This window comes from Sinocyclocheilus anshuiensis, unplaced genomic scaffold, assembly GCF_001515605.1.
Source record: "Sinocyclocheilus anshuiensis isolate Anshui unplaced genomic scaffold, SAMN03320099.WGS_v1.1 scaffold144, whole genome shotgun sequence".
Classification (NCBI taxonomy): domain Eukaryota; kingdom Metazoa; phylum Chordata; class Actinopteri; order Cypriniformes; family Cyprinidae; genus Sinocyclocheilus; species Sinocyclocheilus anshuiensis.
Genome location: NW_015555720.1, coordinates 560,495 through 573,532, shown reverse-complemented (window position 1 = coordinate 573,532; position 13,038 = coordinate 560,495). Strand labels below are relative to the sequence as shown.

The 13,038-nt window shown below is 36.7% G+C and overlaps 1 protein-coding gene across 1 annotated transcript in view; it reads right to left on the bottom strand.

Moving 5' to 3' along the window:
• nek8 (NIMA-related kinase 8) overlaps nt 1-10,966 on the bottom strand; it is a 16,906-nt gene extending 5,940 nt beyond the window's left edge. The window contains exons 1-11 of the mRNA XM_016465534.1: nt 10,897-10,966; nt 9,389-9,594; nt 8,889-9,121; nt 8,682-8,813; nt 8,360-8,568; nt 7,395-7,474; nt 7,027-7,214; nt 6,789-6,936; nt 6,157-6,233; nt 1,987-2,104; nt 1,673-1,823 (exon numbers count right to left, since the gene is read on the bottom strand). Of these exons, the coding sequence (XP_016321020.1) occupies nt 1,673-1,823; nt 1,987-2,104; nt 6,157-6,233; nt 6,789-6,936; nt 7,027-7,214; nt 7,395-7,474; nt 8,360-8,568; nt 8,682-8,813; nt 8,889-9,121; nt 9,389-9,594; nt 10,897-10,943 (1,589 nt within the window). The 5' untranslated portion in view covers nt 10,944-10,966. The remainder of the gene's footprint in view (nt 1-1,672; nt 1,824-1,986; nt 2,105-6,156; nt 6,234-6,788; nt 6,937-7,026; nt 7,215-7,394; nt 7,475-8,359; nt 8,569-8,681; nt 8,814-8,888; nt 9,122-9,388; nt 9,595-10,896) is intronic.
• Between the last annotated feature and the right edge of the window lie 2,072 nt (nt 10,967-13,038).

Sequence of the window (13,038 nt, the reverse complement as noted above, 5' to 3'; positions counted from 1 at the left end):
AAAAAAAAATATTTGGGTTGAACTGTTCTGGAACAGTGTTGTAAATACTACTTAACCACTGATTTCTAATTGTGTCCTCTTTAAGAAGACCAAACAAAGTAGTTTCGCTTTCACAACGAAACAAAGTCTCCACGACATGGCGGCGGCAGCAACAATACTACAACGAGAATAAAAGTTACTCCTTTCTTTGTGTGAACATTTGGGCGGTGTTATGCAAATCTTCCCACACAGTGATGTAGAAATGTGGGGGCGTGTTTGAACGAGGCATTTTAGGAGGGCGTGGACGAGTCTTAACTTTTATAAAGAATATCTCTTTGGGTTTGAGACTTTAGTCTTTGCAACTTTAGGGATCTTATCTATTCACGAACAGCTTGTAACACTCCAAATAGAAAGGAAAAATTGAAATCGCATCATATGACCCCTTTAATGCACTTTGTAATAATGTTAAATAAAATACATTTTAAATCATTGTTTTAATAATTTTTTGTTGTGATTTAAAAGTACAATTGTTTTGATGTGTTGACTAAGAACGGAATTATAATCATTACATTTAAAAGGTAATATTTTCAATTAAAATTGCAACGTCATTGCAAAAGTGTCATTACAAATTTATATACATGACATAGAAGTAATTAGGAAATTACATATAAAGATGCACTTAAGTCCTACTTAAATGGGTCAAAAAGCTAAAGTTCATTGCAATTAAGTGTCTGAAAACATTACATTCAGTTTGCATTTAAAGGAATAGTTCAATAATTCTGTCATCTTTTACTTACTCTCATGTCGTTGCAAACCTGTATCAATTTCCTTCTGCTGAACACAAAAGATATTTTTGAAGAATGTGTGTAACCAAACAGTTTCTGGTCCCCACTGACTTTCATAGTATTTTTCCATACTATGCAAGTCAATGGGGACCAGCAAATGTTGGTTTCCCAACATTCTTCAAAATATCTTATGTTCCACAGAAGAAAGAAACTCACACAGGTTTGGAACAACATGAGGTTGAGTAAAAGCTGACATTCTTTTCATTCGCATATTCATATACAGTATTATTTCTGTAATAAATACCATTTTGTATGCTAAAGTGTACTTTTTACAACCACATCTGGTAAGTCTGTAAGAATGATAAAAAAAGAAAAAAAAAAGAAAAGATATTTAGTACTCAGACAGTAGGATGGTGTGACTGACAGGGTGTGACTGTTATTCAAAATATGGACATTGTGTTGGTCATTTCCTGTGATGAACTATCTTCAGCATTCACAGTCCTTTCAAATTCTAGAGCAGGAATGAGGAGTGTGAACTCCCTAAACTGGTTTGGCAATCTGTGAAAAACTGCCTAGACAGCCAAGAAAGAAATTCATTGAGATATTTTCACATTTTGGGATTCATTATTATTTATAATTGTGATTAGATTCATGGCAGGTTTAAAAGTCCACTTTGAGGCTCATTAACCAGCAACACATGTCAAAATCCAGCCTCGTTTGGAAATCTGACAGTCAACCACATGCTGTCTGAAGTTTCGGTAAATTATGCTGCCTTATCGGAAGTCATGTCGGAATAACCATATTTATGAGATTAGTACACATGATGTCATCATTAGAAATCTGGGTTTTCTGTGAGCCCCGTTTTTCCGAGCAGTTCATAATGAACTGTGTGAGGACATATTGAGTACCTGTTGTTCCCACAGGCCAGAATCTGGTGCTGCATGTTGATGATCATGGAGCAGTCGATCCCACACAGCACACGCTGGGCTTCAAAATCAGCCGGCAAACTCACCTGTTGTGGGCAGTTGTGGCAGTCTTGAGCGGCCAATCCCAGCCGGCCTGTCGGACAAAGAGATAACAGAGAGTGAGTGTGATAGAGAGAGAAAGAGAGGGAGAGGAGGACGACGGAGCACAAAATGCCAGGTCTGCCTGGAGGCGCTGCTGCGGTCTACAAGAGTACAAAGAGAAACCCAAAGAAACACAAGTGATATTGCTCATTTACCGTTGTCTCCTCGCCCCCAGGAGAAAACCTCTCGCTCATTGGTCACTGCCAGGACGTGGGATGCTCCACAAGACACTTGAACCAGCTCATAACCCAGCAGAGCCTCCACTATCTTGGGCTGAATACAAAGACAGGAACATGAAGAACCATGAATACAATTAAACTAGATTTGTACATATTGTAAAGAAAATGAGTGATGTTTGACTGTACCAACTTGAAGAGACATTGCTAAATTAATAAATATACCTCTAGTATAATTCTAACATCAATTATTTAATATTTATTTGAATACTAATTATTTATTGTTATACTTTTTTTACATATATAAGTTCATAGTTCATTTTTTTACAAATAAAATGTGCAAAAAAAAAACAAAAAACTTCTAGCTTAAATAAAAAATAAAATCAATCTCACTGAGGACAAGTGTCAACAACAGTCAGTGATTAAATAAGAATAAATAACTAACTACAAGCAATAGGACAACATATCTACAGAAGAACAAATAAATTATAAATGCTACATACTGTCACGCATCCAACAAGGAAGACGATGAAGGCGAGGATAATCTAATATCGGATATATTTATTCCAAGAAGGCAAATCCACAGAGACAACAACATCAGAACAACATCAATTCCTGACAACTCAAGCTAACACAAAGGGGAACTCAAATAGGGGACTTGACGAGGGTGGCACAGGTGAGGAGGGTTAACTAATAATTAGACAATTAACTGAAACAAGATGAGCTAAACAGAACAGGAACTAAACCATATATGGGCAAAAAGGAAGGGAACACAGGCAGATGACAAAACAGGAGTCCAAAACCCTGACATTACCTTCCCCTCCCGGAAGGCCCGTCCTCGTGCCAATTACAATCCACAAAGGGGGTGGGCGCTCAGCAGGCCTCTAGGGACAGGCTTGTACGAGACAGGAGGCCTCCAGGGCGGTACCGGTTCTGGGAACCATGGCAGAGCAGGCAGTTCGGGGAGCCATGGCGGGATGGCCTCCATGGCCTTGGCCTCGGAACTCAGCACAGCCCCTATGGCCGGAGACGTATAGCCCCCCCAAATTTTCTTGGGGAAGACTCTGGATCCCCTGGCTGAAACTGGCTCTGGGCTGGGCTCAGAAGTCCACTCCAGGCTGCATTCGGCAACAGAAGCCCTCTCTGGGCTAAACTCAGGAACAGAAGCCCACTCTGGGCCTGACATGGGAACAGGAGCCCTCCCTGGGCTTGACTCGGGATCTGAGGCCCTCTCTGAGCCAGATGGGGGAACAACAGCGCTCTCTGGGCTTGGAACGGACTCTGAATTTGTTTGGACTGTCGTGGGTTCTGCACTGAACTTGATGAAAGGAGCGGACTCGGGGGCTGGAGCCGACACTGGAGCGGACTCTGGAGAGTGGATCAGGGTTGAAAACAGTCTCTTCCTCCACATGCTCCTCCTTTGGTTTGAGGTGAAGGAGATAGTTGCTGTCATTAAAGGGCTTGGGAGTGAATCGGCCGGCGGGCTTGACAGTGGAGTAGCCAGCGGGCTTGACAGTGGAGCGGCCGCTGGTTCTGGGCTGAGGACCGGAATGGTTCTGGGAGCTGGAAATGGAGGAAGGGAGGCGGATTTCAGCGCTGACCAGACAGATGTTAAACCTGGGTCCGCAACTTTAGCCCCCAGGTCAGCACTGTTGGAAACCCCCTTACGGGCTCGGGGAAACACAGGAGGATATGGGTGGTCAGAGCCAATGGTCAGGCATGTGGAGGATCTCGGCATTGGGTGAGCTGGTGAGCCCCAATGGCTCTCAGAAGGGGCTGGATGAGAACAGCTGTTATCTTCTCTAACTTCTTCTACTTCAAAGTTAGAGCAATTTAAAATAAGGATGAGATTGATTAACTCAACCAAAGAGAAGTCACAAACGGGAGAACTACAATGAATAGTGTTCTCACCCAGTCCCAACTGAAAACAGGCACATAGTGAGGCGTCGGGCCAGCTCACCTGATGGAAAAGCTCAACGAATTCCTCCACATACCTTTCCAGAGGGTGACAACCCTGTTGCAGGCAGCACAGCTGGTCCTCAGCCCAATTCGCCATTATATTTGGTTCTGGTACGGTTCCGGTTTAGTTCTGTCACGCATCCAACAAGAAAGATGATGAAAACGAAGAGAATCAATACCGGACAACTCAAGCTAACGCAAAGTGGAACTCAAATAGGGGACTTGACGAGAGTGGCACAGGTGAGGAGGGTTAACTAATAATTACACAATTAACTGAAACAAGATTAGCTAAACAGAACAGGAACGAAACCATATATGGGCAAAAAGGAAGGGAACACAGGCAGACGACAAAACATGAGTCCAAAACCCTGACACATACATTGTATGACGTAATCAAATGTATAAAAACACTTTATTTATATTCTTCACTGTGTAAAGTTTCAAAAGTGATTTAGTCAAGAGCAGTGAGAGATTTTCTCTCTTTTGTTGTTTGATTAACATGAATGACAGACAGCAGGAATATTAGACTGCTGTAACTTTAAGAGCTGCCCGGATCCAATATACACTTACAAGTGTTTTCTTTCTCAGCAGTTTGCTTTCACTTAAGACCTAAATTACTGTATTTACGAGGATACTTGCAAAGATTGTGTATTTAACTGTTCAAGGGCTATAAAGCGGCAAAAATAACTCCGTCCAATACTCCCGCTCCCACGCATACAGCAAAATGAGTTGTTTTTCGCTGCTGATTGCATTTCAAAAGCTTAAAATAACTTGTTTTTTAAACCGCAATGAAAATTATACATTTTTGTGACCACGTAGCACAGCAAAGTCATGTGACCATGTAACCGTAATAGAGCTGATAGTCCAAAATCTCTACTGGTTGACAAATTTCTACCAATTAATCGTGTCTACCGGTATATCGCCCACCCCTAATTGATTGGTTTGTAATTTCCAACCTATTCACAAGTCATCCTTGCAATGTCGCGAAAACTTTATCAGTTGTTCCCAGCTACCAAATTTCAGTGTTTAAGAGTTTAAGAAAAGCATAAGTTGCTTGTACATCAAACAATGTAAGACCCTAATGATCAAGTGAAAGCTCTGTTAACTGGCCTGAAACTCTGCTGTCTTTTATTATTATTATTCATTATATATTATTAGAGTATATGGGTCAAAGACATTAAGATGTCTGCATCAAAAGAAATTTACAAAAGTGATTTTATGTCCATAGAAAGCACATTAAATGTAAGTAAAGTGTCTACTTTTAAGGTTTCAAATAACTTTTTGGAGAATAAAATGTCAAAATTTGGTTGAAATAATGTTACATTGTCATTCAGTGTAACACAATATTTATGTAAAAATTCAAACAACATGCTTATTCTGACGTGTACATATTAAAATATATAAAAGAATAAGGGAGCATATTAAATTTGATTGAGTTTTAAATGAGTACAAAATTCTTACTGACCAATGGGCAAAACCTAGGATAGTGGCAAATTTTAAAAATGTAAAATTACAACTAATTAGTATTTGGGGTGAAAGTAATTAGTTTTTTAATGTGTCATAAATTGATTTTTGTTGTAAATATGGCTGACAAGATTGTTACACTGAATGACATTTTAGTGGGTCTCTTCTGTAAATCAGGGGAAAATGTATGGGGGGGGGGAATAAAAACAATTTAAAGCAGTATTACACTTGTTGTTTTTATGCTTACACCCTTTTTCATATTTGAGCCATATTCATATTTCAAATTTGCCTTTATTTTATATTTTCAGTTTAAATTTTTTTTAGTTTTAGTTTTTTATGTAAATATTTTTAGCTTTTGTAATTTATATGTTTTCCTTAAATATTTCTATTTAGCTACGTTTTAGTAATTGTAGTACTTCAACTTCAACTCAATTTATTCCATTTATTTGCCAAAGCAACATTTCTCATTTTGTTTTTCGTCTAATATACATAACTTTTTCCTGCTTTATTTCAGTTAACAAAAACTATTTTTTAAAAATAAATAGTTTTAGTTAACAATACCAACGTCACAGTGATCCCAGGCCAGCAGGTCATCTTTATTGTTGAGCCCTGATGTCAAAGTTTGAGACTAGTTTGTTTAAATCCTTAGCCTGCTTAACAAGCATACAAAATACACTATTGTAAAACAATAGATCTCTATATATTAGATCATCTAAAAAAACCTACCTGTGTCACATCGTTGAAGTTCCCATGTCCAAGACAACCATTGCTTCCACTTCCAAACGTCATGATTATACCTCTGTCTGCAAAACCAAAGCAAATTGAGCAGATTATAGTTGCTGTAGCTGATAAACAAAGAATTAGACAACAACTGTTCCTCCGTCAGTGCAAACCGCTGGACGAGAAAAGCAACTGAGCCGGAAGTGAGGACCTTTAATCCTCTGTATCTGCTGGTGACTAATGATTACCCTGCAGAGGCGAATGCTAACAGCATATCCTTTACTTTAGAGCAGACAAATGTACACCGCTGTGCTACAATGTCAGAGGACAAGAGATTAGCCTTTGCAGTGTGAACAAATGGTGCTTAATGAGCTCCGTAGGAAGGATAGTAAAAGGGGTGATTACATCCTCCTTTCATCCTTTTTAAACTTTATCGCAAATGTTTAAATTACTCATGGACCGGTCCACTTTGCAGCTTCAGGCCAAGAATTGCCTACTTAGGCAGGAAAAGAGCATCTGATGGACATGTCAACTTTGTTTGTTTTTTTTTGTTTTTTGTGGCGTTAGGGATGAAAAATCTCACGCCACGACAATATGCCGAGACCTGCATGGAAAATTCTGGATTGTAAGAAGCATACCTGTTAGACAGGTGGTGAAGAGATCACCACATGAGACCGATTTGATCGTGACACCAGACTGTCCCTCCAGGAAGCGGGAGATAAACTGGGGCTGCATCTGCTCAATGGCACCGGGCAAAGTGGGCTCACCAGATCCAACCGAGGGGGCCTGGCATAGAGTCAAATCGAAATAAACACTGAAAACTGAAATAAAATATCAGTGATATTTAATTAGGATGACGAAAAATGATCATCACACCTCCCATGTGATGAGCCTCCCAGATTTGGTGACGCCCATCTTCTGGGTGCGGCCCAGGGACACTTGAATAACCTCTGTGTTTAACATGGGCAGACGCAGAGGAGTGGAGATGCCACTGCCCCAGGTGTACACGGACGATAACGGCAATGGGTGCATCATCTTTGTTGAAGTTAGACTGGACAGCCCTCCTAATGGAACAAACCACACCAGAAAAGCTTCATGCAGACAGTGAAAACAAAAGAGCTAAATAAAAACTGACATTTAATTTGCTATTAAATCCAAGGCTGTATTAACAAACAAAAAAGAGTATGGTGCTTTAAAACTTATAAATAGTAAATAAGAGACTACATAAGAAAATAACATCTCACCTCTGATTCTGGTACCGGTTACACGCCCACCAGGTCTTCCATGAGGGCCTGTTTGTACAGTAGAAAGTGGCTTTTCTATTCTAAAAAAGGGAACAATTTAATTAAAAAAAGGAAGACCAGCAAAATACATATATTGTTTAGCATAATAGATACATACACAAAAATAGTATCTATTTAGCGGCTAAACAAAATGTATTCGCAATACATAACACGACCAAAAACAACCTAGTTAAGTGCAGTACAAAACAAAACATTAGTGGGCAAACAAAATGCATTTCTAATGCTTAACACAAGTCCTAAACAGGACAATTAAATGTGGTAGAAAAATAAAATAAAATAAATACAGTCTAAAAACTTATTTTTAAAAAGTCTAAAAACAGTTCTATTTAATAAAATAAAATACACAAATCTGAAAACAGTTCTATTAAATAAGGCAGAAAAATAAAAAATTTAATTGAATTTAATTTAATTAATGGGCAAACAAAATGCATTTGCAATAATTAACACAAGTTCAAAAATTCCAAAAATAGTATTATTAAATGCAGTAAAAACAAAATAAAATAAAATAAAAAATACAAAAATCTGAAAACAGTTCTATTAAATAAGGTAGAAAAATAAAAATGTAATTAAATTAAATTAAATTAATTGGCAAACAAAATTCATTTAAAATAATTAACACAAGTCCAAAAATAGTACTATTAAATGCAGTAAAAACAAAAGAAAAGAAAAAATACAAAAGTCTGAAAACAGTTCTATTAAATAAGGTAGAAAAATAAATAAAATAAAATAAACAAGTCTGAAAACAGTTCTATTAAATAAGGTAGAAAAATAAAATAAAATAAAAGAATTAGTGGCCAAACAAAATGCATTTAAAGTACTTAACACAAGTCACAAACAGTACAATTAAATGCAATAGAAACATAAAATAAAATAAAATAAAATAAAATAAGACAAAATAGTCGTGCCTGCGCATTTTGACATTGCCTATGTCAGTGTAGAGATTGAGCAATGGTCTGATGCAGATAGGATGAGCCATTATCTCATTGAGTTGGGGTCTTTTGGATGGGTCCAGATTCAGCATGTTGAGAATGAGTTGTCTCAGTTCTGGGCTGTAACGATCTGAAATGGGGGCAAATGTGCCACTCATGATCTTCAGCACCAAAGCTGGCAGGTTCTGATAACAGAGAAGTAGCTTTGCTTGTCATTCAAAATTCATTTAAGGACAAAAAATAATTTGTGATGTTCAGAATCTGTGATGTTCCAAATCAATAAGAAAATACATCTTACTGCTGCCTCAAAAGCTCTCTTGAGACTAGCAAGCTCATAAAGCACACAGCCCAAGGCCCAAATATCACTTTTCTGGTTGTATGGCTTTCCTTCACACAGTTCTGGAGAGATATAACAAGGTGTCCCCACAACCTGTCATGAAAAGGAGAATCTGAACTGTAACGAAATCACATGCTGTCAAATTCAAATAATTGCTGCGGTACTTACAGTATAAGCTTTGCTCTTGCTGACAAGAATTTTTGAGATTCCGAAGTCTCCTATTTTTACTATCATCTGGTGCTTGTCTAGGAGTATGTTCTGGGTTTTGAGGTCCCGATGTAGGATGAGTTTATTGTGCACATGATAAAGGGCCAATAAGATCTGAACAAAGAAGTGTAATATAGTGTCTTCATCTAACAGGGAGTTGCAGCGCTTCTGTATGTAATCGGCCAGGGTTCCACCTACAATAATCATAAAAAGATAAATGATTACAGATCCTAAGATTACTGATTACATGCAAACATTGTTTCAAATCATAATTCAAAATGCTTACAAATTAGTCAAAATCAGCAAAGATTAAATTCTGTACAACAAATGCGACCACCTTATAATTTAATAATACATAATAATTTTTTTCATCACAATAATAAATATTATGAATTTTGTTCCTGATTAAACTGTAGGAACACACTAAGTGACCATCAAAAATGAGTGAAGAAAGTCTATGCCTGGAGCGTATTCCATTGCGATCATTAATGCCTTGTCCTCAAGGAAGTTTTCATAATACTCAATTATGTTGGGGTGGCTGAGTAACTTGAGGACTTGGCATTCATTCTGGGCCGCGAGACGTTCATCACGCGTCATCTGCTCAACTGGGATTTCCTTCAAGATCACCAGCGCGCCATCAGTGCGTCTGCGACAAAGGTGCACTATCCTGTGACAGATACAGAAATCAGGATACAAGTGGATTTGTTACATTCACAAAATGTAAGAGTTTCAAGTTTAACAGCTGAATTTAAAGTTTTACGGATTCAGTTGTTCACTGTCTATTTTATCATGCTCTTAAAATGAGCACTTTTTGTGGAAATAGCCTAATATACTTTAAAACAATAATCTTAAGTATAAACTTGAATACAATTTCCCAGACATGATGTAATTGCAAGTTAATTGCAAATAAATTCAAATGTATTGTAGTTTAAACTGACAGTAAATGCAATTAGATCAACTTTAGCGTGCTTTTTGACCCACTTAAGTAGGTCTTAATTACATCTTTACATGTAATTTCATAATTATTTCTATTGCCTTTTAAAAATGTCAAAGCCTACTGCTGAATATACATTATTATAAGTAGGCTATTTATGTGCAAACAGAAATACAGTCATTATGTCATAATGACATTACTATTGAAACTTGCACTTGTAATTACACTTTCGTAATGAAGTTGCAATTTAAATTAGTTAACTTTAAGTGAAATATTAGCTACTGAATAAAATACTATAGAGTTAAAATTATAATTAAGTATTTTACATGTGCTTTAGTGTTAGTCAACACATCAAAATAAGTGTACTTCTTTAAATCACGACAAAATATTAATAAAACAGAAAGATTTAAAATGTAATTTAAAGTAAAGATTTTAATTTTATGTTATTAGTCCTTAAAGTGTACTCTCATGACTCTTAAAAGTCTTTTAAGCTTGAAACTTTGAATTTTGAGTGAAAATTTCACACAGAACCCATACTTTAACTTACAAGCCAACGTGAGAAAGTTTAATTTCTCAGTAAATTTTGACACCCTCTGTTTGCTACAGGACATTCCGGTTAAGGTTCCAAATTACGACAGAAATTCCAATGAGAACGCTGTAAACATTGCTGTTTTGACAGGCAAATTTAAAAAGAGTAGGGCGAGCTATTCATTGCTCAACAGTTCTTTTCCCTTTGAAAGGAAAAGTGTCGAAATCTTATTCGAACTCTTAATGCAGTTGTAACTCGTTGAACAGGGTTATAATGGCTCTGTAACAACTATACTGATGGAATGCGGAAACGCGAGAAAGTGATGCTCCGTGTGTTCCGTTAGCTCGCGCTCTGATTCTCTGAGGAGCGTTGCAGATTTGAAGTTCTTCACAGAGTTTCTCAAGTAAGTTTTACCGAGTTCAAACTCGTCAAAAGTCATTTTGTAAAGCAGCTAGCTCAAACAAACAAGTACGCGTCACTAAAACAACGTTTGTAATTGTATTTACCCGAATGCTCCTCTCCCGACCACTTTTATCTTCTCGTACTTCTCCATGTTTGCTGGATTCTAAACGCGCCCCGTCACTAGGCAGCACTTCCTTTACCCCTACAGAGTTCTAGAGGGGACAAAATACAGCCAGTAAGCAAGAAGAACTGACTCTGACCCCATCATTTTGTCAAGGGTTATGCTAATCAAGGATGTGAACACATGAGGGGACCAAATATAGTCATGTACGATTGAACTACTGAAAGTGAAGTACTGAACGAACTCCTCAAAGTTTGTTTTTTACAGCTGACAAAGTAAGCATTGACAGAGAGTGTCTTAATAGTGAAGTTTTTAATCAGTTGTTGTTGCTCTGTGATGTTGAATGGACTATTCTGAATGCTGTCTCTCAAAGCTAGAGATAAATCATCTTCAGGACAAGTTCTCAGTAGACTTGTGCCGGTAGTCGGTAATGCGATATATCACGGTAATGAATATGCACGATATTGTTATCGTGGGCACTTCTAAATACCGTGAATAATTATATATAACAAATTATTCCGAATTTTGAATGCATTTTAAGAATACTTTTCCCATAAACTGGTCAAAATGCACAACACCGCTGTATGCTGCGTGAAAGACACGTCTGATGTAAAGACACTCTGATGTAAACAAGCGCGGACGAGAAGCACATGGTTAAACCTGTTATACTGTATTATGACAGCACTTTTTTTAAACTAAATTTCAATATCGTGATAATACCGTATACCGTGATAAAAGTATTAGCAATTAATCGCAACATGAAAATTTGATACCGGCATATCCCTACGTCAGTGAATCTTTCCTCAGCGTCTGCACAATTAATAGGCTTCATTTTATGCTTTGTAAGCCTATCTAGACCAGATCTTTAAAGTGGGTTGAATCACAGATTCTTTTCAACTCCACATAATACAGGTAAAACCAGTAACTGTGACCAGTGGACTAAAGTTTAAACTGCCTCTTCACCAGCTGACTATTATGGTGTCAACTTCATTCTCAGTAAGAAGATTGATCAGTCGTGATTTGATGGCCTACAACATATTTAAAGTATGTTTTTCGTGACCTAATGACTTTTTGGCCTGATTAGACCTTAGCTAGATGAGAGGTTTAAATTTCAGAAACACATAAAGGACCCTTGTTTGCAAAATGTTTCTTGTTTCTTTTACAGAATCTTTTAATTAATAATAATTTCATATTATTTCATTTTAATTTTGTTTGATGAAATTTTAAAGTGATAGTGTTTTTTTATTTGAAGAAATACTTGACTCCAAAATGTAACTTCTTTTAACGTCTTTGTAAACTGGTATGACTGACTGAAAAGGAGATATTTGTAGCAAAAGTCCAAAAAGTAGCAAAAAAAAATAAAATCAATTGCTTTAAATAAAATAATTATTTTTGACACATTTCACAGCTGTTCACACTGTTCATGCTGACAGAGTTTCGTGTTATTTTAGTATCATTTATATACTATTATAGGTTTTGTTTATATTTTTTATTATTTTCATATTTTCTGTTTTCATTTTAGATAAAGTTTTAGTAATTTTGTTTTGTTTTTGTCTTTTTTATTCATTTTTTTTTTATTTATCTATAGTTTTTTTATTATTTAATTGCAAGTAATGAATTTTTAATGGTTTTAGTTAGCTAGTCAGCTTTTAGTTAGTCGTGGTTTTGAATTTTTAAACAATCCAAAAGCACTTCATAAAGGTACTGTAATAGTATCAGAACAGTAGAAAAGTAGTAGTAGTAGAACTGTAGTAGTAACAGTAGAAAAAAATGACAGTAGCTACAGATATTAATAGCTATTTTAAAAAGAATCAGCAACGCCTGTGAGAATAAGTTTCGACAGTGCCCTTTCGGCTCATATTGTTCTCTTTAATTCTCTTAAAGAAAAAAAAAAACAGTTCCGGTGAGTGTGAACATTGAACATTCCTGATCACTGACTGTCACATTCTAAGACAAGAAACATTTCAAACATGGATTACACTGTGGATTATGGGATGAACCAAATATGCAACCAAGCTGGTTCTAGAAAAGTAAAAGTAGTGTTTCAGCGCAGTGAAGACAGCAATAAAATAGGTTACAGCCTAAGGTTCTTTTTGTTTATAAAGTTCATAATTTTGCTGTATTA